General features: G+C 46.9%; 1 protein-coding gene across 1 annotated transcript in view; it reads right to left on the bottom strand.

Annotated features, from left to right (window-relative positions):
- Positions 1 to 25,511, bottom strand: part of Lrig1 (leucine rich repeats and immunoglobulin like domains 1) — a 101,897-nt gene that overhangs the window by 37,359 nt on the left and 39,027 nt on the right. Inside the window, exon 3 of the mRNA XM_032906048.1 lies at positions 17,888 to 17,962. Coding sequence (XP_032761939.1) covers positions 17,888 to 17,962 — 75 coding nt within the window. The remainder of the gene's footprint in view (positions 1 to 17,887; positions 17,963 to 25,511) is intronic.

The raw sequence follows: 25,511 nt of genomic DNA, 5'->3' as shown, positions 1-25,511 counted from the left end.
GTCGGTGTGGCTGTGCTCTACTGAAGCTTTACTCACAGAGACAAGCGGCAGCCAAGACTGGGCACTTACTATTTGCTACCTTCTTGATAGCAGGGCAATCGGTTTCTGTTTCTAGGAGAGACTCTAGTTCTTGGTCTGGTACAGTTCTGTAACTGTCTGTCAGTCTCCTTTCTCTACCAGGTTTAGCTACCTACAAAATTGTGTTAAACATCCCTCTGCGGAGGAACCCTCCCTTTCTTCCTCGCCCATGTTGGACACCTCTGGTTGCACTCTTCAGGGCCTGTCTTTCCCAGCTCTTCAGAAGTAAATGAAACCCAGGTTCCCAGCTCTGGCTTGTTCTTTGAAGATGACCCAGGTTACATCCTGGAGCTGAAGGAAAGACTTCAGCCAATGCACCACCATGGAGCACACAGTGAGCTCCCAGAGTACGTACGTTTCTCTAAAACTGCCCCAACTACTCTGAAGCAGATTGAGCCGGCCAACTAGTCCTCACATCCAATCACTGATGACCTTTAGTTCTTTCAAGCCATTATGACGACTGAACTCTTAAGAAACAAAAATCTTCCCTAATTTTAAATCACTAAAGTTAGACAAAACCTCTGAAGAAAACTGCTTTTTGTTTGTTTTTTGTTTGTTTGTTTGTTTTTCCACAATCTAGACCTGAACAGGAGAAAAAAGCTGTAACATGCCCAGCAGACCTTCAGCTCTCTCAGCCCACCATTCCCACAGCTGTCCCGGAGACAGCTGATCAGGCCCTGCACCAGGGCAACTCTGACTGCGTGGAGCACTTTGCACACCATGGCTCTGCTCTGGGGTTATGAGACTCACCACTTGGCACACCGCCCACTGGCTTAACCTTAGCAGGCACTCAAAGTCTGGTCAGAACCACTGAAGGCTTCCACGGGTGACACGGAAAACTATGGTACAGCTTAAAACACAGTACATGTAACTGGCACAGTGTGAGACAACCAGAGAGCCTCCCTGAAGGTAAAACAGTGCAGCACTGAGAGGCCCTCCTGCTTCTCAGAGGGGTGTTTGCATCCAAATGCCTCATGACGGAAAGAGTGGGGCGCACAGACAGCCACACTCTGTGTCTCTCTAAAACTGTCCCAATTACTCTGAAGCAGACTGAAGCCGGCCAATTCACTAGTCCTCACTTCCAATCATTGATGACCTTTACTTCCATAGCAACCCAGAATGCAGATGACAAGTTCAAAAGAACGAGGCACCCCTGAGCAGGCCATGATGCTAGCAGCTGGTTATTTAAAAACATTGTTACAATATAAAAGTCACGCCGATACTTTTATATATAAGTTATACACCCAGAGTTCAGCATATTTTATTAAAAAGTGCATATAGAATCATCACTCAGATCAAGACAGAAAACTGCCACCTCCTGACATTCTCTTAACTGCAACTCTTCTCAAACCAATCCTATAATTTCTTCCAACCGTGAATGATTGTGTCTATTTCTATGCTTTATATACACAAAATCCTTCCACATAAACTCTTGTATTTCTGGCTACTTTCGCTCACATTTGAGATCTACTCAGACTGCTCTTTTCTACTGAGAAGTGTGTGAGAAGAGAGAGAGAGAGAGAGAGTGTGTGTGTGTGTGTGTGTGTGTGTGTGTGTGTGTGTGTGCGTGTTTGCCCGTTTATGCGCACGTGCGTGCATGTGCAACAGAATCTAGGTGTGTGTGTGTGTGTGTGTGTGTGTGTGTGTGTGTGTGTGTGTGTACGTGTGTTTGTGTGGGTGTGTGTGTAACAGAATCTAGGTATATAGCCCAGGCTGGCACTACTCTCACCCTCCTAAAGCTTGAGTCTCCATCCAAATGACAGCATGGTATTTCTATTGAAATTTAATTTAGTTATTTGGTTTTTGTTTGTTTTTTCCATTACATTTTTTAACCAGCACTGGAGAATTTCCAGCTGGGACTATTGTGAAAATCATAACCATGAACATAAGAAAGCCTTCCAAATATGCCTGTTGGTGCGTATCTGGTAGGCATGCAAGGGCCAGTCCTGACATTACCCATGGTCATCAGGCATGCACATCTCCAGCCTCACATGCTGGTAGCTTTCTTGTAGACTACATTCTCCAAGGTTGAAACGAACCTGAGAAACGGTTTGTTCAGTACCCATTTTATGCTATTTCGTTTAAGCATTTTCGGAAGTCACACCTTGCTCCTGTAAAACCTGTTATGTTACAAGGGATGTCACAGACAAAGACACTTGCTGCCAAATCTAGCAACCTTAAATTCAATCACTGGGACCCACATGGCAGAAGTTGACTACTAAAGACTGGATCCTGAAAAAGCCATCTATCCGTCCATCTGTCCATCCATCCATCTCAGAATAAGTGTAAAAAACTTAAGTATTAGGAGCATAGCTCATGACCACAGAAGTTCATCTGATCCCCTTGTTAGGCTGTTAAATGAGGACTAACAACGTGCACAGTGATGATAGCATGTGTAAGGTACAAGCTGGCAAGAACAATGTTAAAATTAATGCCTTTATGCAGCCTCAACGCAAGGCCCAGGAGACTTTTAAAGCAGATGAGCACAGTAGAGCTTTCAAAGGCCAACCTAAAGAAAAGTTCAACATGACAATCAGAGGTATTGTTGCCCCCACTATCCTAGTTTATAACCATCTTCCTAAAGACAAAACCAAAACCATCTGTCCCATGGTGCGAACTGACGACCTCCTAGAAGACACCAGTATCCTGTAAGACGGTCCAGCCCAGATGATTTGGTGGACAGGAAGTGAGAATCAGAGCGAGCAGGTCTCTTGCTCACGGCCTCTCTCTTCCCCTGCTGCTAGTGAATCACCCGTTCCCTGGGGAATTTTGGCAGATTCTCAGCCTGGCTGCAGATGACGTTCTGAATCTGTTTATTCAGGTGGAGATTGGATAAAAAACAAGAGCAGCCCAGTGGCAGGATAAACAGCCTCCGCCAGGCAGGGTCAACCCTCCTAAGGCAGGACTGGGCTGTGTGTCAACCAACCTCCCGGCCAGCCGGCTCACTTCCTTCAGGATCACTGACCCCCTTGGGGGTCCTCACCATACAGTTTCCATTAACTCTTTGAAAAGAAAAGACCTGATGTCGCTTACCCATGTGAACGCATGGTTCAGGGACACTGCTGCAGCAGATTCCACTTGTTTTCTCACTACCAGCTTACAAAGACTGAGCTAGAAGCTACAGGTCTACAAAGAAGAAACCCAGGCACAATCAAGGAGCAGACAGCATCATTTAAGTCTACAGAGGTGTTTGTCAACCTTTGGGTCTCAACCCCTTTGGGGGTTCTAACAACCTTGTCACAAGGGTCCCCATATCAGATATGCTGAATATCAGATATTTACATTGTGATTCAAAACTGTAGCAAAATTACAGTTATAAAGTAGCAACAATAATTTTATGATTAGGGTCCCCACATGAGGAACTGTATTAAAGGGCTGCAGCATTAGGAAGGGTGAGAAGCCGGGATGTAGAAGGACCCAGCCTAGGGGAAAACTGGTTCGTGAGGACGAGGTAACTGTCAGTGTTGCTGCATCCTATATAAAGATGCACAAATAAAACAGTAACAAAGAATTCCTCAGGAAAATGTACATTGCTGGGTAAAAAGGGTCCATGTGAAAAGGCTTCCTAATACACACTCTGAAGAACAACATTCTGAGAAATTCTGAGGAGATAAAAACACCGCGACAGGAAGGTATCAGTAGTTTCCAAAAGGGATAGGAAGAAGGCGAGGTGGAGGGGTAAAACAACTAGAGTCTCAAGAGAGTCACTGCACATCTCGATCCACAGAGGTGCAGCTCCAGGAGACACTGTGTCAGTCTGTATTTACTTAGCATCAAGTATTAATAATGGACCCCAGGAAGACAAGGAAAGCAACCAATGGGGTAGAAGGGGGTGCTAGAGAATGCTCTCTACTTTACAACGATTCTATAAGCCTGTATCTGCTCTAAAAGTATATTAATTAAAAACAAAATCTCAGCCAGGTGTGGATGGCCTGTGCCAATTATCCTAGCACTTGGAAGATGAGACAGGGGAAGACTGAACTTGAAGCCAGCCTAGTGACCCCAAAGTTATCCTGGGCTGCAAAGTGAAACCGTCTCAAGTCAGCCCCCACCTCAAAAAAGTCTCCTTAGGGATCATGTAGTCCTGAGATCACAGCAGCCGAATGCGAGGTGCACACTGGCTGGGCGGTTCCACTTTCTCTTCTTAGCTGCTAGACCCTCCGTTCCCAGAAAAATGCTTAGAAGAGAAGTCGCTCTACCAGGGCTTGTTTAGCAAACAAGTGAATTACGACTCCAGCTCAACTTCCTGACAGTTACGTAGGAAAAAGCACAGGAAAAACCATCGAGCCTGACACTTTTTAACAAAGAGGAGGAATTAAAAGAAAAGCAGAAAGTTAACTTTCTTTTCCAGGTAAGGAACCTATAGGCGATTTTAAAGAAAACAGTGGGAAGAGGTGGGGAGAGCAAGGCTAGCTGCTGTTTCTTTTTGCCTGGCTCCGGGACAGTGGGCTGTCATCCTAATGTCACCAGCACAATGCTTTCCCACTCCCTCAGAAGGGTTCTAGTCAGATGCCACTGACCAGTGTTTTCTGAAAGCCACATCTCCCTTTAGTCCCTGGGGACACAGGCTGGGATCCCCAATACTGCCTGGGTTTTCTAAAGGCTTGCACTTCCTTCCAGGCCTGCAGGAGGAGATCTGTCCTAATATCTGGGCAGGGCATGGTGTCTGTCAGAGTCAGAAGGCCATCTGAATTTTCATTACATACAGACATCCTACATGGAAAAGCCACAAATGTTTTCTTTCCTGGTCAAGGCCACCACCATGGCCCCCAGATGCTCTCTCAGCTTTATCTTCCCCCAAAAATTGTTTTCCTTGTTTCTGACCCTAGCCACCTTTACCTGTACATATGCTACCTCATACCCTAGCACACCCACGGTGCTTCCCTGCACCCTCCTCCACTAGACCATAGCAGACTGCCAGGCTGTCAAGCCTCCATCCCTGGCACAACCAAAGGGCCAAGGGTGCGGCAAGACTAGCCTTGCCTCTCCTGACTTACAGTAAACAAGTCTAAAGCCAGTCTCTTACGTGGTCAAGGTCATGGCCCATGCCGGTAGGAAAGAAAACTCCTACAGAACAATGAGGAACACAGCTTCTCCCAGCCCCCAGAGTCTGAACAACGACATCAGACAGAGCCAGGCAGTGCCCAGGTTCCTGCCCAGTCCCTTGCACCTAGCAGTGTGCTAAATGGATTTCTCTTCCTGTTACTGGGATGGAGAAGGAGAAAAGGTAGGAGATGGAAGTTGCTACAAGATAGGAAGAGAACTTTTTAAGGTCAGCAACAAACTCCAGGTACTCTGACTAAGCAGCCATAAGGAACAGTCTCTCTCCACTAAGGGATATATCCAGCAAGGGTTCTCATCAAAGAGACCCACACACACATGCAAATGCTAGTTTGTGTGGGGAACATCAGGAGCCCAAAAGCCAATGGGTTCTGTCACCAGCTCTTGTGGTCCCTCTTCCTACTGACCTCACCAGCCAGAACTAGAAAACAGATGTAACTAGGATGAGAAACAACATGGTGACCTCATATCACATTCCAATCAGAGCAGAGACTCCTTCACATGGCACACTTCATGTCATTCCTGGTTGTCAGGTATACCAGAAGGCCGTCTATCCAGTGTAAGCCAGTGTATACCAGTGTATACCAGAAGGCCGTCTATCCAGTGTAAGCCAAAGGCAGGATACATGGGCTATCGGTGTGCACAGTGACCACTCTAAAAGTCCTAGACAGAGAAAAGTAGGACGGAGCTCTCGCCCAGAGTCTGACAAGCAACCAAATCTTCATTCTTACTATTTTGCACAATGACCACTCTGCTTTTCAATCTGGTAAATAAGCTAATTAAAAAAATAACTAAAAACCAGTGAAATGTGAATTAGATGCTGAGCTGTAGGACCTAATCTTTTTCATTTTAATTATTTTCTTAGATTGTATTTATTTTTATGTGTAGAAATGGCTTTTGTGTTTTCTGACTACATATCTGTGCACATGTGTAGGGTGCCTGCAAAGGACAGAAGAGGACACCAGAGCTCCTGGGCCTGGAGTCGTGTAGGTGCTGGAATTGATATTGGTCCTCTAGAAGAGCAACCAGGACTCTTATCCCTGAACCATCAGTCTGGCCCTCAGGAGACCCTAATCTTTAACTGGAAATACCTAGATAAGGAGTATGTATGGGGCATGGCCTTCACTGATTCACTATGTATGCACTGGTCACAGATGAGGATTCTGGGTACTGCAGTCTGGAGTCTCCTATAAAACCCTGTAGCCTAACAGCCTCACAGCATGTGAGCCTACTCCAGGTGGTAGACACTTTAAAAAGTCACTGTAGCTGGAACCTGGATTAAACTCAATGGAGCTTAACCACAGACAGGCTGGCCTTCTCACTTTGCAGATGGAAATAACTTTACACAGGAGCTCAGAATGTAAATCCCATACTCTCAGGGATGTGATGGAGGAGGGTAGTAGTCAGATCCTTGGGGAAGAGATTATAACTGGACAGGACCCAGAACCTCCCATCAGAGAGAAGCATCCCCTGTGCTGGGCTACCATGCGATCAGAACAGTGGTAGGACCTGTTTCTACCGATGCTGAGGAAGCAATGAAACTAGGAAACATTGTATATGTACCCCCAGTGACCCACACACCTGCCCTTAGCCCACAAGCTATAAACACATTGTTGCTTTAGGGCATCAGACCTCCTCTATATACACTGAACATGACTAAGGTGGTCAGCTTCCCCATGCCTACACAGATGAGGAGGGTAACTCTCATTTCCTAGGCTGAAAGCATGATGGCATGGAAGCATGCTCCAAGGAGAAGCCTTCCACCCTCTGGTCCCAGCCATGCCAGGCAAGGTTCATCTAGATCCAAACTCAGAGGCTACATCCTGGCCGGGAGTCATCCAGCAAACAGGTGTTCTGTGAGCAGAAGAGGCACAGGAAGAGAACAGAAAGCGAACTGGAGCCAGGATGTCCTAGAAATTTCTTCAGGGGCCACCAAAGGGCCGCCTGCCACTGAAACATTCCCCTAGATCCATAAGCCAGCTTTGGAACAGCCCTGCAGTTCCAGGCAGAGAAGCTGTTTCAGCATTTGGCTGCAGCCTCTAAGACAAAGTCCTCTCCCTCTGGGGAGTTATACCATGTTGTGCCTTTAAAAATAAAACCAGGCCTGTTTCCTGCCTCATCTGGAAGACTTTTGATCTCCTGATCATAAGCTTTAGACTCTCTTAGCACACAACTTCCCAAGCCTTTCAGCATACAAACTAAGTGCACTTGGAGAGTCAAGGATGGGATTAAAAGTTGGTCCTTTAATGATGTCCTCCTTATCCACCCTATAGAGGACACGACTGCTACAGCAGGGCAACACCATAGTCAATGCCACTGTTCTGCACCCCCGAACACCAGACCCAATCCTGTCTGCTCTGCAGGCCCACAAGAGCAAACACATGTTCCGTTTCTTTTTTGGAACTACATGCTTTTAAAGCATGTCATTGTGCAGTTAAATGCCAAAGGTAAGCCTGCAAAACATATGGAGGAAAAAACCGAGAGAAAATCTTTCAGCTTAGCACTAGGCAAATTCTTAGACCTGACTCTAAAAGCACAATCCAGAAGGCGAGAAAGTAAGGTACTGGACTTTACTTCCAAATATCAGACTATGGGAAAGCATTTTCAAACTACACATCTATCACAGACCCACTCAAATACTAAAAAGAAAAGTAAAATAACTAGTTTGAAAATAAGCAAGAAATGAATATCCTAGTAAGAGCACCAGTGGAAGGGGAAGCCCTGGGTCCTGCTAAGACTGAACCCCTAGTGAACTAGACTGTTGGGAGAGGGCAAATGGGGGGAGGGTTGGGAGGGAACACCCATAAGGGAAGGGGGGGGAGGGGATGTTTGCCCGAAACCGGAAAGGAATAACACTCAAATGTATATAAAAATACTCAAGTTAATAATAATAAAAAAAAAAAAAAAGAAAATAAGCAAGAAGTCTGACATTTCAGCAAAAAGATTCACAGGCAGCTGGGCACTGGGGTGCACACCTATGAGAAGTGGGAGCTCAGAGCCAGCCTAGGCTGTACCAAAAACAGCAAAAAATAAAATAGCCCACAGGTAGCAAATAAAGCAGGAGAAAATGTTCAACAACACTGACCCTCAGAGAAATGCACATTTAAATCACAATGAAATATAGCTATATCTACAGATTTAAGAAGGTAGCAGAATGGCCAAAGAATTAAAAAATAAAACATATACAGGATTGGGGATTTAGCTCAGTGGTAGAGCGCTTGCCTAGAAAGCGCGAGGCCCTAGGTTCGGTCCTCAGTTCTGAAAAAAAAAAGAAAGAAAAATATATATATAACCAAATGCTAACCAGAAGGGGGGGGTGGGAAGCCAGTGTGTTATTTATACATTGCTTGTGGAAATATAAAATGGCACAGTTATTTTGGAAGAGTGCAGGAGTTTCTTTAAAACAAACAAACAGTCAGACAGAACATGCGGTGTCATGCAATTTGTCCACTGCACTTTAAGGCATTTATCTCAGAGAAATGAATGGTCACAGCAGCTTTATTCAGAACAACCAAAACCTGGACAACCCACAGATGTCCTTCAATGTGTGAAAGATCAGACAGAGTATGGTATATCCACACTGTGGGATACACCTGCTATCAGAAAGGAACAAAGTATCAACACACAAGCCCACCAACCGCCAGGGAACTACACTCGGCAAAAGGACAATCCCAACAGAGTGTGCTGAACACTTGAAAAGAAACAGTACAAGCCGATAGCTCCTTGGTGTGGGAGCAGGAAGGAAGTGGGTATGAGCATGCGGGCGGCCTTTAGTGGGCATGGGTATGTTCTAGGACTTGACTGTATGATAGGAATGCCCTGGCTGTGAAATTTTACAAGATTGCACCACTGAGGAAATGGAGCTAGACCTATTCGGAGAATTCCTATTTCTCACAGCCACTTGTCAATCAACAATTACCCTAAAGTAAAAAGTGTAACAAGAACAAAATGCCAGGACAGTCACGGCTAACAGAAGGCCTGGTGGAGTGAGAGAAATCTACTGCACAGATTCCATTAAAGGAACCAATATACCAGAAAGCCAAGAATGAACACACACACGTGCATGCGCGCGCGTGCGCGCACACACACACACACACACACACACACACACACACACACAATCTCTAAACTCCAACAGGTTTATAAAAGATCATCCCGAAGGAATATCTGCAAGTAAGATCAATTCCAGGCAGACAGACCAGGCCTCCTGATTTCAGGTAAAGGAAACCAACAGCCTCAGAGCATAGCAACAAAGCGCGAGCCCTCACCCCAACCTGAAGCTACAGGAGACAGCAGGAAGAAAGGAGACCCCATTTACCTTCACCACAAAGTCGTGTGTTCCAGAACTGACTTCCCAGCAGCCCTCCCATGGATAGTATCTTTTTATCCCCCAAGGCACTGTCCCAAGCAGCTGTGCAGAGGCTGTTGGCCCTGCAGACAGGGCCCAGGGTGCCACAGTGCTGTAGCCTCCCCACACTCACTCAGCACCCAGTTAAGAAGCTGGGAAGAGAAACCACAAATTGGCACCTTTGCCTCAGCTGTTTGGGTTTGAAATACATCCAGGAAGTGAGGAAACTGCCCCGGAATCTGCCCTAGAGTCATGTCTTCAAGGGCAGGTCCCCATTACGGGCAACTCTGCTGGCATTACCACAAAGGAGGCTGGGGCTCTGCAGAGGCTTGGCACCAAGATCACTCCCCTGGTTGTAGGAGTTGACAGCCATAACCCCCCAGAAGAACCAGCTACGTGAGAGGATGGGGAGGATCAGCCTGACTGCAGAGGCATGAAGCCTTTCCCCGGATTTGCAATCCTTAATGAGAATGGTACCAAACGAGCTCCAAATGAGCTCACCTGAGACCAACAAGTGCGGGTAAAGCAAACACTACCTGGACAGAAGCATCTTGCACACACTCTGAGGTTTCTCACACCTAATACAACTTGCTATGTCAGCTCAGGACTCGACAAAACCCCCCTAAGCTCCCAGACCACACATTCCAGAACAAAGTGAGCACGCTTGAGATGTAGAGAGGAGGAACCTCAGGGAAGACACTTGCCTTCTCCGTGCCTTTGGCATCCATTGGACTACAGCAGTGCATCTCAGAACGCACATAGGACAATGCCAAAACACAGCAACTCTGTTATCATTGTTTTATATATAAAAAGGTGGAAGGATAACATGTGACCATTTTTTAATTCAAAAAATGTCTATTTCATATGCCTGCCAATATACCAAGTCATCTAGCCTGTCTTTACAAACTGTTAACCTCTGCACAAGTGGGTTGATTCTGCATTCCGTATATACTGCCCAACAATGGCAGGCCTTATGAAAGAAAGGCCTGGTATAAACATGAACACATTTCTTCCACTTGGGCTAGGGCAGCTGAAAATGGCTCCCAGGTGTGAGCAGACACAATAGGCCCAGCCTTCTTTGCAAGGTCATGCTGCAGGTCAAAGTCAAGCCAGCCATTTTCGGATTAGGTGCACATGCACTAGAGGCTTCCCCAAGTGCTAACTGGATTAGAGAAGCCACCTGCAGGAAGTGGGGAGGGGGAGGAGGGGAGAAGGAAATGGCCCAGTTGGAATGAGTCTGCTGGTGTGGGCAGGAGCCAGCCCCTTTCACACGGAGGTTGTGCAACCACAGCAGCTCTGCTTCCAAGATGCATGTCACAGAGCCCTGGAGGGTGTTCAGAGCCCGCTGCAGCAAGGAGTGGCTCCTCCCCTCCAAGGCCTCCCTGGTTTCTCAGGCCATCAGGAGCAGCCTGTATTCCCACTGGATCCTGTACTATATTGAGAGAGGGAGAGAAAGGGGAGGGGAGGAACAAAGGGAGAGGGAAAGGGAGAGCAAGGAGGAGGGGGGGGGAGGGGGGAGGGAGGGGAGGGAGGAGGGAGGAGGAGGGGGAGGGAGGAGAGAGAGGAGAGGAGAGAGAGAGAGAGAGAGACACACACCATCCAAAGGCCTAACTAATATCAGCACTCTTGAGCTGCTGAGTTCCCAAAAAGGCAGGGACCGCCATGACCACGTTGGTATTCTACCAGCGCCCCCCTGCCTGGGCTCCTCCAGCTCTGCAGCTGGTGTTCCCTTCACTTTCTCAGCAAATAACTTGCAGATGTACCTCTCATCTCCCTGGCTTACCACCACCCCCACTCTCAAAGTCGAGGGAGGGGGAGAGAAGGAAAATGACCAGTCATGACTGTGTGTAATTTGGCAGGCTCTCTAGGAGGCAGGCCACATGGGCTCCTTTCCCAGAGAAAGGCTCACTTCAACTGGGGGCAAAAGGACGTCTGCACTGCAGAATCCCGGGAAGCTGCTGGGACACAGGGCTGATCTCTGATTAAAGTAGATATTTAATTTTCTGTTTTGAGGCTCACTGGTGGCACTCAGCATCCGATGAGGCTGCAGTCCTGAGTCCACAGGTCCTCTCAACAGAAGCTTGCTAGCTTGCCTAACAGTTAGTTGCTTGCTGACAAAGAAAAAAGACAGAAAGGCAAACTGACCCCCCCAAAGTAGAGCTAGCCATGTCCTAATCATCCTACAAGTACCCCCGAATGCCCAGGGTTTCACTGCACTCGCTGAACAGTGGTAAATTACACCCGCTTCAGGGAGGGGAAGAACGGAAGTCTAATATTAGAGCTGCGGATCAGAGTCCACAGGATACCCACTGAGATTTCCAAGTCCTTGTCATAAACAAAGATTACAGTAGGGATACACGGACAGGGATAGAAATGGGGACAGTGTGTTAAGGAAGTGAAAGGCACTCCTAAGAACAGGAATGGGCTGGACAGCTGGGACAGGACTGAGATTTGTCAAAGCTTCCTGCCCCAAGCCTGGCGGCCCTTTGCCCATGCCCTTCACTACCTTCTCTGGAGGGCTCCGTGGGCTTTCGATTTAACTTCTGTTTCCTATAGCTGGGGGAGGGGTTTCTAGTCTCTGCCAACTGGCTTCAGCTCTTGTGTTAATTGCTGATGCCTCCCTCTCCACTCTGCTACCACAGACAGGATAAGCTACTTCTGGTCAATGACTCTTCATTTGAAACCCTTTCCCGCCATGCATCCATCAGTGACATGAAGTACCTCAGACAGCACCCAGCCCTTGTAGGATGATTATCTTTCTCTTTCTCTGCAGGTACACGTTTTCCTCAGGAAAAGAAGGCACAGACCAGTTGTTACTAAGCTTCTCCCAGGACCTCCCAGGAGCCTCCCCAGACGCACAGGCCTAGCGTACAACTGCCCAGTCCATTAGGAACCAGCCCATGCCCTGCTGCTTTCCTTTATTGTTAAACCTGAGCACTGTGAGGAGAAAGAGCAAACCAAAGCAAGCTTCATTTCACAGGTGCCTGGGACTGCCTGGCTCACCCTGGGTCGGAATTCAGAGAGCAGCCCTGGATGTGAGGAAGACAAGACTTTGCAAATGGGAAGTTGGCAGGCAAAAAAGATAGGGAGGGTTATAGGAGCAGAACATAAGCATAACACGTTAGCCATAATGATTCCTGAAACAAAGGCATGGCTGCAAGGTGGGCATAACAACGGGTGGTTGCAACAAGGCAGCCATAGCAACCCTTTGAAGTGAAGATGCTACCTGAAACCGGCAGTATAGAACCATTTGTAGTTAGGGTTACAGGGGGCATAGCCCAATCCTTGAGAAACAGGTCTAATCATAAACAGGAGTGAACCTGGTTTGTCTTATTATAAGATGGCTTTTACACCTAAGACGGAGGCAGGCTGGTTCTTCACTATCCCTTTTGCCTACCAATGGTGAGGACTAAAGCCTTCCCAGGGCAGAAGGCTGGGAAAGCAAGAAGAAATGGCAGGGTTATATACAATTCAAGGCTGGAAAAGACAAGAGGGGACCCATTAGAGCAAGGAGAGAACTGCATGCCTCACCAACAAAGAGGTGCTTCAAGGCTTAGGTGAGGACAAGGATCTAAAAGATGCTGATACTCACGGTAAGGCGAGTGAGATCAAACCTGACTCCTGTGGGCCTTCAACAGCCACCGGGCTCTAATCGTCTGTTCAGGGGCAGTATGTGTCCTGCCGGGTGGGGGCACACACAAGACTGCTCCTCCTCTCCTTCCCTCCCTAGTACCTTGGAAAGTCAGCTGGAGAGCCCCAACTCAGCCACCTGTAAACAACAAACTGATAACGGCCATGGCTCTCAAGCTCGTCAATACATCATGTCTCCTGCCATTCAACTCTCTGAGTATTCACCTGAAGCCCACTCCTCCAGGCAGACAGATGCCTGTTGCCACACAGGTGACACACAGGTGACACCAGGAAATGTCTGGTTTATTGTCTTCCAAAGTCTAATGGGCTTGGGAAGAATACATCAGGCTGGCCTCCTCCCCCACATCTCACAGAAAGGTAGGCAGTGGTCCTTCCTCCACAGCGGGCTAACAGTACCTTGGAAAACATAAGCTAATTATCTTGTCCCAAGCAGAACCTTTGAATCAGGGCTGCCAGCTTTCAACACCCTTGACTGTCTTTCTTCTGGTGACTGGCTATTGGTACACCCACAAGGGGAGCAGCTACAGCTACCTAAACCGTGCATACCCCATAACGCCCAGTTTAAATATATTTTGTATAAACAAGAGTAAAATGAACCCCCCATCTAACAGTCAGCCTCAGCTATAAAGATGAGCATTATTTCATCCTTCCTGGGATAAACATCATGTGCTAGAGACTTTTTCCCCATGAGCTCTTCATTGTGTCTGCAAATACTGGCCTTTTGGGGATGTACTCACAGGAAGTTTGAAAGACAGCTAGGGAAAGTCAAAGGCAAGGGCCCCTCCTCCTCCGCTTGTATCTCAGGTGAAGGGTAAACGCTCCTGTCCCAATGCACAAACCCCCACCTCAGGAATATTAGCAACTGAGTTCTATATCCAGGCAAGTTATACCTGTGACTGTGAACTATGATCTGTCTCTAAAAACATAATACACAGCAGAGGAGAAGAAGAGAAGAAGAGGAGGAACAAAGAAGAAAAGGAATAAGAAGAAAAGAGAAAACAAATTTGCTTGTGCTTCAAGCTGAATTACTGAGGGTCTTATCTCAGGACCTGAAGTCAGGCATAATTTTCCAAAGTTGAATAAAACCCCCGAACCTCTGGCTTCTGGGAATGTGTTCATGGCGGGAGTGGGCGAGAAAGTGGAGGGTGTCTCTGGAACACAGCTCTCTCCCTGTTATTTCCAATTACACTTTCATTATGAATTGATTTCTGCACTAGCCGCTCCTCCAGAGGATCTGAGTTTGACTCCCAGTACCCACGGGGCGGCCCGCAATCACCTATAACTCCAGTTTCAAGTGACACAATGCCGTCCTCTGGGCTCTATGAGCACCAGGCATGTGGACATATAACAACCACACATGTGAGCTAAAGTGATAGTAGTAGTAACAATAATACATGTAAGAGAAGCATTCCAAGAAACAACATAAACTTTAAATAGCAATATTACAAAATCACAAACAATTCTGTGTAGTTATCTGCTGCACAGGTGTCCTGCCCATCCAGGACACAGACTGAGAAGAACAAAGAGCATGGCGTGGTGACAAGTCACAGTCTGAAGTGTTCGACACCTGGAGAAGTGCGGCAGCCTCTAAAAGATCACTTGGGGAATTTGCTGCCGGAGTTGGAAGAGACAGAGCGAAGCCTGCACTACTCTGCAGTGATGAGTGAGAAGCCACTCTCACTGTTCATTGGTCCAAGCTGGAGAAGCATAGACCTTCAACACAAGTGGGATTGACTCGTCAGACAAAGTTACTGTTGCTCTGAGAATCAAAACCTGAGTTTCCTGAACTCCTCCGCCCCAAATTATTTTTATCATGAACATAAAGATCTGCTGGTAGATTCTGTTCCTTTTTAACCAAAGTCTGTTTCTTTTTCTGAGATCCATTTTTAGGAAATGAGCTCCCTCACTCCAACCCAGTCCTATTGAAAGCTTCCCTTGGGTTTTCATGCTTTCTGTCACTAAGGACAAACGGCTGGGTGTTAGTCCCAACATTAATGCAAGCAGTCCTGCTCTTTCACAAACCTGCTAATTGACTCAGATCCCTTCAATCGGAAAGCAATAACCAATGAAAACTGTGCCAGATGACCCCAGCTTTTCAAATTCTTTTTGATGCCCTGATATTAAACACAGGCACGAAATGGAACCTCCTCCATGAGGCCTTCCCAAGGTGGACACCTAGAAAGAAGGGAAGTGTGGTGTGAGAACTCAGTCCTGAATGAGAGAAGCAGGAGCTCACTTTAAAGCTGCATCCAGAAGGCAGGTATCCACACTGAAAGTCAGAACCTACTACTACGGTCTCAAGTCCCAGAAGTCGCAGCAGTTGAGGCACAAGGTCGGGGTATGTGCTTTGCCACAGAAGGACAGTGAGAAGCTGGAAGTGGACCTACTGCCCACCTGTTGGCAGCAAGGTGGCTGATAATAATGCTCCCGGGGGTCACACTGGGGTCACACTGCTAACTAATCAGGAAGAAAGGCAGTTTCAGAATAGAGAAGATATCCTTCAACTACTAGTTTCAGAGAAATTACTGCCCAAGTCAAATGGAGACAAGAGAAAACCAATGAAGCATTTGCCAACACAAACCTGTATTTTCTAAACTGAATCACACAGAAAAGGAGGCTCTATTAGCTTTACATATTCCAATATGGTCCAATGGAAGATGAGGAATAGGATCAAACAGCCCCACTGCTCCCTGGCATTGGTGCCAAAGAGTAGAACCAACTTTTAGTTAGTAGAGCAAGAGAAACTTCAAAGACTCGCAGGCCCAGGGACTATGCCAGGGGCCCTGCTGCCACTGGAATAAGTGGCCTGGAATCACCCGTGAGGGCATTCTCATCCGGCATCCGTTCTACTGCTGTCTTGCAACAACAAGACTTTGGGGAGCTAATCCCCCTGGCTTCCTCACCAAGTAGGGAGCAAGGAACTGAATGCAGAATTTCTTGTATCTAATGAGTGGGCGAGAGACCGCCGAGCCCTTGTTAAATAAGGCCTGTGACGGAAGTGGAACCTGGGCTTCCAGGAGCCACAAGTTATAAGCATCTTCAAGTGTTGTGCTTTGTGAACACAAGGGATTATCACATCCCTAATTAGCTTCACATAAGGCTAACTGACCTAATTTACCAGCAATTAAACACTCTCCAGACACTAAGCACAAAGGCCAAGTAGATACAAAAAGAAAAACAGACCTTTGCCTATCTAAAAGGGATACAGCTTTCATTCACAAAAGCACCTCACAGAATAAAGGTTGATTCACAAATCTTACACCAAGGTCCACAGAGCTGGCAAGCCACCTGCCAGAAGCAGTGGACGTGTATCATGTCTCATGGGATAACACATGCTTTATCAAAGTTCCTTCCACTCTCCTTTGGTCTTGACCTTGCTCATGGTGAATGTGTAAAGAATGTGTAAATGAGGGAAAAGAGGTTCCGAGAGGGGGAGTCATTTTTCCAGGACAAGAGAGAGCCACATTCTAATCCCTATGCTCTCCTGCAAGCCACCAGGCCTTAGAAAGGGCACAGTTCCCTGAACACAGCTCTTGTGGCCAGCCAGAATCAAATCTGCAAGCTACACCAGCCATCTTCCTGACTTCCTGCTAAGAGCTTTGCCTGCTGAGCCTGTGTTGAGAGAACAATGTATACAGGTGAGACGATGAATCGTTAAACCAGCAAATAAGAGGGATACAGAGAAACGTGCGGGAGACTGGAAGTTCAGTAACACATGGAAATCTGCGGGGAAGCTGCCAGAAAACCAGGTAGCGAGCTCTACTATACTCAGGGCATATTTGGAAAGCCCACTGAGTGAGCTTAAACCTGTGTCACCTCACCTGATGCCACAGGAATGGAGTGAAGCCAGGTGCTTAATCCACAGAAAAGGCTAGAAGCAGCTTAAATGACAGCACCTTCAAAGCTCCCTCCTCTTCGTTTTTTGGCTAAGACCCTGAATGTTTTGTCTACAGTGACACACGGTATTATGATTTGAGTTTGAACTGTCCCCCACAGACTCATGTTTGAGTGTTTGAACCATGGCTGATGGCATTAGGGAGCTTGTGAAACTCTTAGAAGCTGGGCCTAGGTAGCAGAGTGTACCACTAGGAGCAGGTGCTTGGAAGTGACGAGGACTCTGGTCCTAGTCTTTCTGTGGCATTTGGACAGCCACAAGCCCCTACTGCAACAGACCAATCCGACTACACCACTTGCAGCCCCTAAGGTGGATCAAACCCTTCTGAACCAAAATCAATCTTCCTTGCGTAAGTTGTTCCCGTCAGGTGCTTTGTCACAGAGGCGCACAAGCAAACAAACAAGAGGCTTTGTCTCACCTTACAGACAGCGACAGAGAACTCCTCACTATTAGTATGGTTCCAGTGCTTTGCAGGTACTTTATTATTCTTTAGGGCCATAAAAGTAAACTGGGTTTACCAAAATTCACTATACAAAGATAAGACTGGTGTAAGTTCAGTCTTTTAACCTAGTTTAATCACCCAAGTTAGTTGCTTCCATTACTAAAAGCAAGGGATCTGTTATATGTACTTTGGGCAGGGGGTTTAAAAAAGAAAAAAGACTAATTTTCCCCAAGTTAGAAATGCAGCAAAACTTTCAACCTGTAATTCTATAAACTCCCAAAAAGCAAAATACAGTATTTGCTATAATCATTATTAGACAACTGAAGATAGGCCAGGAAGTATCGGAAACCAAGTGTCAGTGACCACCATAGCCCCAGCCCACAGCCCAGGGTCGCCCGGTGGCACCACTTACAAGAAGAGGGAGAGGACGTGCATGGAGGCAGCGCCCAGGGATGGCACGGCTGTCAGCTCATTGCTGTTGAGGTACCTGTAAGAACAAGAAGCAGTCCGTCACTGTGAGCATCGACATCAGCAGTCAGAAACCACAGAAAAGTAACAAGCCAGTGCTGTAGCTAACATAGTAAGGCTACGACGAGACATAAGGTACAAGGTAAGGCATTTAGAATCAGTTGTTAAAGGGAGATGAGCCGCGTGAAGTCAAAAACCACTAATCACCTACCACACCCCTGACAAGAAGTAAACAAAAACAGGAACTATGTTGTGGCTTCCTATCAGGCTCAGAAGCCAGACTAACAAGGGAAGTGGAAACAGGCCCCGATGCAGGTTCCAGCCAAATGTGTTCCCATGACCATCAACAGAAATGATCGTGGTAAACTGAAGCAGTCACAAAGGAAGACAGGAAGAACAGATCCCTCCTACATATTCTGGCACTGTGCCCTAGGCAAGGGGCAACATGAGAATGAACAGGGGCCTGCTCACTCCAGGGTAGCATTCCAGGGCATCCAGTGTACCTCCTCCAATGTAACTAGGGGTCTGGACTCACACTCTCATGTATTTGAGGTTCCAGCCTAGTTGGACTCAGTGACGTTTGAAGAAAACAAACAAAAACAAGTGTATCACACTTCTGCAAACAGACATTTTGACACTCCTTTGCAGACAAGATTCACTCTCCAGGAGCCTGTCCCATTACGATAGTCTAAATCCAGATTTCCACAGTTGATATCTTTTAATGGATGAGAAAGTCCACAAGCCAAAGTATAGCCTGCCTTGTCTGCCCCCAGAGGCTCTACAACCTGGCCTCTTTATGTGGGCATGCAGGGCTAAATCTGGGAAGAAAATCCAAAGTCAGACTTACAATGCAAGCCCCAAAAGACTTAAGAAACTCAAGGCACAAAGTTCAGGCTTCTGATGGGACAGGCTAGAAGGAAACAGGATTTAACAAGGGGACTGAGGGGATAAAATTGGTTATCTTGTCCCCAGTTTCTTAAGGGAGGTACATCTTACAAAAAACATCTTACTCCGTTTGAGGACAAGACCACAGAAATGACAGCTGTATTCAAACAAGGGCATGGCTTGGCTCCTTGTTTGAATCATCTGGCTGGCCGCCATCTTTTCAGAAATGAATAGAAGTGGTGGGGGCTTGAATTATCCCATTTGCTTTCTTCAGTGCCAAAGTCAGTTAGGGATGAAGCTTGGCAATTACTGACTGTAGGACACAGAACGCCTGTTTCGCTAATTCCATGTCTGAAGCATCTGGCAGGGAGAAGGCAGGTCTGTATCATGTGGCAAATCCTTTCTCCACTTAAAGAGCCCTTGTTTGTGGAAATAGACAATTAATTACTTTAACAGTCTCTTATCTGACTGCCCCTTAACTCACATAGATCCTGCGTCTCTGTTATCTCTTCCTGCCCTGCCATTTCCCATCACAGTGCGGAGGCACTGAAAACGCTCATCACTCCTAATCTCAACCAATAAATCTTCTCAGTGCCCAGCAGCGTGCTGATGAGGAGGAGAAATGACCCTCACATTTTATCAGAGTGAGAAAAACTGCTGGAGACCTGCTGCCAACACAGCACCCTGCAAGCTGTTCTCTGAGAGGATCCACCAGCAGCCAACGGAAGAAGATGCAGACCTTACAGCCACACGCTAGACGGAGCTCTGGGAGTCTTAGGGAAGAGTCAGGAGGAGGATTGAGGGACCCAAAGAGAGTAGGGACTCCATAGGAAGACCAACAGTGTCAACTAACCTGGACCCTTGGGCTCTCCCAAAGACTGAATCACCAAGGACAGCATGGGTTGGACCTAGACCCCTGCACATATATAGCAGCTTGGTCTCCCACAACTGGAGCCGGGGGGGGGGTGCGGGTGGGGTGGGGGGTAGGGTTCGGGATCTCCTGCATCTGTTGCCTGCCAGCCTGTGGATCTTGTTCCCCTAAATGGACTGTCTGGCTACAGTGGGAGAAGATGTGCCTAGTACTTCAGCCACCTGATGTGCCGGGGCCGGGGTAGGGGGTGGGGGGTTAAGGGTCGGCATAAGAGGGTACTGAGAGGGGGAAGGATGTGAAGCGAATAAATAAAGTTAAAGAGCTCATTTCTTAAGGCTCTCTGGAAATCAGGATGGCAGAGATAGTGACAATAACAGGAGTGGTTTCTAGAGACAAGGTTGGGTACTGCTCCAGGAGCTTTTCCATGTATTATCTCATCTTTAGACACCTCCAGGTAGATCCCAAGAACATCCCAGTAAACCAATGAAGCAGCCAAACACCGAAACAACGTAACTGGACCGAGGTCACCACAAATAAGCGGCCGTGGCTGAAGGAGGGAAGCCTCGAGAACTAGGTTCCTAATGCTCCCTACCGGCTGCTGCTCTGTAATTACAGCCCGTACACAACGCACTTTGGGATTTCATCACAGCACCAACTCGGAGTCGATAGCAGCTACCGGTATTTCCAACATGATAGTAAATTTCAGTCCATTTAAAAACCGAGGCTGGGGTCATATGACCAGTGTAACACAGCCAGGAGACAAACAAATATGACAGGTACATCAGAAAGCAGCAAGCTCACAGGCTAGGAAGCACGAGACAGGCTTGACCACTCATCATCTCAGGAAACAGCAAGGTTGCTTTATTTCCTGCCTGCTTATCATAACCTGACTCCGAACCTGAAAGAAAGAGTACGGATCCCTGCAGGTGAGCCTCAGCTGAGAAACCTGGTGCCAGGCCAGCCCTCTACACATATGGGCGATCACCCCACTCCATACACATCACAGACCCGAATGAGCGAGGAGAAGGGGCTGCTAGCACTTCCCATCTCCATGAACCTGCTGAGAGTGGATTATGCAGAAGCAGTAGACCAGGCTAAAGACTGACAGAGAATTGTATGTCTTGATGCGCAGACCCAGAGCAACAGGTCAGAAGCAGCAGGCTCTAATTTCAACAGGGCTGCTTGATTTATGGAGAGGACAGTTGGAGCCCAAAGGACAGGAACTAACTGCATGGCTAGCTTACTTTTAGATCATTTTTACTCCAAAAAAGAAAAAAAGCTAGTTCAGTGTAAGCAGCTATCTCCACCACCATTGGTTCCCCTGTTGTTTGTCAGGACAAACGGAGAACACAATCCTCAGAAGGCCAAAGCATCAAACTCACTCAGACATGGAGAGTTGTGTGCCAGACTAAAATAGGGACTGGTCAAAAATAGCGCTGGAGCACTGAGGGGAAAGACGCGCTGGGTGTACAGCGGCCCGCATGAACACAGAACTTAAAGATTAAGGCTAGTGTGAGACGAAATCCTATCACTTTCTAGGTTCTATGCTTCCATTCCTCATGCCCTGTCCCCTAGCACTCCCTGCTGACTCTGCCCACCCTCTACCCCCAAAACTTTACTTCCACTCAAAGCACTACAAATCTTCCTGAAAAGCCTGGCTTTTATAAACCCTTTCCTGATGATTCAAGGCCAGAGCATGAATCATGGCCCAGCCCTGGAGGAGCTGGAGGAGGTGTAAGTGGGGTCAATGAGACACACAGATTGCCTGACCCCAGGGCAGAACCTGGGGTGGGATGCTTCTCACTGACCCTTAAGGTCGGTTGGAACGTTCTGCTCCTGCAGCTTTCTCTCAAGGCTTCCCCTCACAGGTAGCTTGTCATAGAGAATATTACATGCTGTAACACACACAGTGTCACAAAGGGCACCTCTCAGTACAGTGCCATCACTTATTAACTACATCGAACTTGGCTTTAACAAACAATAGAAAACCTACCCAAGAAGCACCTGGGTTACAGTGGGGCTTTCTGTGCTTTATTAATCTACCAAATGGCTGAAATGGACATCCAATGAGGAGGGTTCAATGAAAGATAAAGCAAGCTTCCTTATACTTCAGGCCCCACTCTGTCTCCAAGAGGAAGCTCCTCTGACAGTTATGAGACTTGCATGTTTGTTTCACACAGATCCTTACATACTTCACATATGAAGACCTTCTTCTGACCAGCAACAGGGTTGCCTTTTGCTGATGTGAGAGGTGAGATCAAACCAGTGTTCACTAATTTATTTAGCCAACTGGCTCTTTGTAGACAGAGTGGGTGCTTTGGGCTATTGGCTGTTTCCTAACAGAGATGGAACTGCGGTCCATAAGAGTCAGGTTGGAAGTTTGGATAGTCATTTCTTATAAAGAAAAAGTTCCAATAGCACTTACGGACAAACACAGGTCTTAAAAATCAAGGTTCCAGTTACTGAAGAATAACACTGACGAACATTTTCCCTTGGTGAGACTATGATAGATGCAGCTGGTTAGATAAAAAATTTTTAGAATAACAATGCAGGATATATTCCCTTAGAATCCATGAAGGTTTGATCCAGAACTCCCTGCAAATACCAGAATCTGCTCAAGATCCTTATAGAAATAGACACAGTGCCTGTGTGTAACCTGAAAGTGTCCTGTGTTCAACCGTCTCTACATTACTCAGCATGCCTAAGACAATGCGAATGCTAGGTAAACCATTAATTATACTGTACAGGACATAAAGACAAGAAAGGGCATCTGTACATATCTCAAGCAGGTGAACTTTTCAATTATCAATCAGAGGTTGGTTGAATCCATGGGATGAATCCATGGATATGGAAAACCAAGTTAATGGTCACATGTGACAAGAAGGGTGAATGATGAGTGTGTCCAGCTCTGTCCAAAGCCTGAGTAACACAGCAGTCCTTGAGGAGTACACTCAATTACAAATCAACCTTGATGAAACAAAGGCAAGTTACCAAGTAGCAGAGCCCGAAGTTGGAGGCATGGGGCCACACGGCATGGATTGTGAAACCACAGGGAGTTTGATTCTTCTACTCCTTACCAATCACATGACCCTCAACATGCCACTTAAGCCCGATGCACCTTAGTGTCCTCCTTTAAAAAATGTAAATGCACCACAGTCATGGGGCTTTGGCAGGACCCAGGAGAAATAAATCTAAAAGTTTAGGATGTGGATACTTCCATGGGAAATACTTGTCAGTCAGTACTAACAGCAATAAAGCAGTCTATCAAAGCCTTCCTTAGTATTTCAGTCTTCCTTTACATTACAACTATAACCCTCTGCACCAGTACTTGTGCACGCACACCAGCAGGGGGAGGGAGGGAGCATGAGGAGTTGAGCCATAAATACCTGGAGGCAAGGATCCCTTCCCCTCTCCAGGAAGCATTTAGGGCAGTGGCCCTGAGCAAAGCAGCTTAGTAGCAAGCACTCCCAAGCCACCGGCAGTAATGTGATCCAAGTGCCTTTTCATAGAGGACTGTATAAATAGCCCTCTGATTACAGAGGACTCGGTGTCCAGCACTCCGGGTTAGGGCACTCCCTGGTGGGCTTGCCTCAGGATTGTGAGCAGTGAAGACTGTGGCTTGGAAGCAGCTGCACGTGTCCTCCAGGAGCCTCCAAAGGGCTTGCTTTCTCTCTCTTCCCAACCCACAATGTTATGTGGTTCTAGAGCCCCTAAAATTAAACCACTGCTAAGCCACCACAACTCTTGTGCCTGCCTTGGCTCTGAAGACCGCAAGGTCTGGGAGAACTGACTTGAGCCCAGTTAATTTGGAAGCACTGGTGTGTCGACTGTGGGTTTTGTTTTTGTTTTGGCTCTTTTTCCCCTATCACGTTCTTACCTAGCTGCCTCTACTTACTGATGGTACCTCTTTGAGTCACCAAGATTTATCAGAATTCTCTGGAAAGCCCAGGGTCTCCACACTAAGAAGTTCATTTTGCTGTTCTGGGCATGATGAATTCAACTGAACAATTCCTACCACAGAGGTAGGAGGCAATCACAGTGGCAAGAAGTCCAATCTGTCAGCCTCCAGGATGGGTTTCTAAACCACACGCTCAGTACGGGAGCTGCAGAGTTCTAAAAGCAGGAAGGAATCACACATTCACATCAGTCGGGAAATACAACAGGGCTGACCATGGGTTACTATGTCCATGTCATAGAAAGGGGAAAGGGACACTGAAGAGCCAAGTCACTTGTGTAGGAACAGACCCAGAACTAGAATCTCAAGCCTAGGGCTCTTGCTACCAAAACAACCACTTCCCCACCAGGAGGCCTTGCAGCCATAGAGAACAGGGCGGTCTGTGGTACACTAGGCCCCTTCCTAGCTACAGGTATGACAGAGATTACAGGGGTGCTGGGGGTGTCAAGGGAGTAAACCCAAATGAAAGCAGAAAGCGCATGAGCAAGGACCAGCTACATAGGAGAGCGACACAGAGAGTGCTCAAGAGCGCTTACCAATACATTTGAATGGCAGGGCACGGAACCTATTACCAGGACCCAAAATGAGTGTGAAACAATCTACAACGAACAAACTCAAAAGTCCAAGACAGGAAAGATTAAAAAACAGTGTGGTCAAGCTATTCTGGAATTGAGATGGAAGGGAGAACACCAGAAACCTTGATTCAGACTTTTCATATTTTGCTCACTGTAGATTTTCTAAAACATTCATAATCTTGACTTCTTAAATGTGACGTCAAAATATCCATCATCTTGGCTAGCAACTTTTGGCGCCCTTGTGACATCAGTGCCTGAGGGCAGGCCCTCAAGTGCCTCATCCTAGTCACAGGCCTACTTTTGTAGCTCGCTTAACTCAGAAAAGCATCTGGCACAAAGCAGACGCTCAGATTAAGTATAAACGAAAGCCTGTGATGTCACAGGAATGGCGTAATTTTAATCTCTCCCAATAATGATCTCTGAGACTAACAGAGGATTTGAATGCATAGTGACGCCAAGAGTCAACAACATCTTGGACCAAAGCAAAGCACTAGGTTGTAAGCCAGCTGATTCCTGGCAGACTAAGCTTATCCACTTGGAAAACTGTGACTGGATGAGCGGTGTCCCCTTCCTCGAATCAGTGTTGAAGCTCAAGTCTCTAGACCGTCAGAGTATAGACGTGTTTACAGACAGAGCCTGGAGACCGTGTTAAGGAGTCTGAGGCTGCAGCTCAGTGGTAGAGTATTTGGCTAGCATGGCCAGGCTCTGCATTCGATCTCCAGCACAAGGGTAGAAGAATATCATTAAGGTTAATCCACATGGATGGATCCTAAGTGATGTGACTGGTATCTTTACAAAAGGAAGAAATCAGGATACACTACGAGAAACCAGGGGTCCATGAACACAGAGGAAAAGCCATGAGAGGACACATTAAGAGGCAACCATCTACAAGCGAAGGAGAAGCCAGCCCTACAGGCATCTAGCTCCCCAACCACCACTAGGAATCAGCCTCGGCTGATGAAGCCAGCAGTCTATGGGGTTTGTTACTGAAGTCTTGGCCGAGTTCACATTTTCTTCCCCCAGTCCCTGTCTAAATGACCTCATAGGCAAATGAAGGTACAACCCAAGGCATTTTCAAGCTTCTTCCAACTCCGGGGTTTAACTCTGGAAGTCTATGCTTTGAAAAAAGACATAAAAACCATAAAATGTGGCCATGAGGACAGGGAAAGCAGCAATTTTGCAAACTGTATCAGTGAAGAAAATTAAGGTTTCATTAGATAAACTGCTATAATGGGACAAAGACTAGCCACCAAAGACTTATCAACCGCCTTTAGTAGAGATG

Source organism: Rattus rattus, chromosome 6, assembly GCF_011064425.1.
Source record: "Rattus rattus isolate New Zealand chromosome 6, Rrattus_CSIRO_v1, whole genome shotgun sequence".
NCBI classification, from domain to species: Eukaryota; Metazoa; Chordata; class Mammalia; order Rodentia; family Muridae; genus Rattus; species Rattus rattus.
The sequence above is the reverse complement of the archived record's forward strand: the minus strand, read 5'-3'. Positions and strand labels throughout refer to the sequence as shown.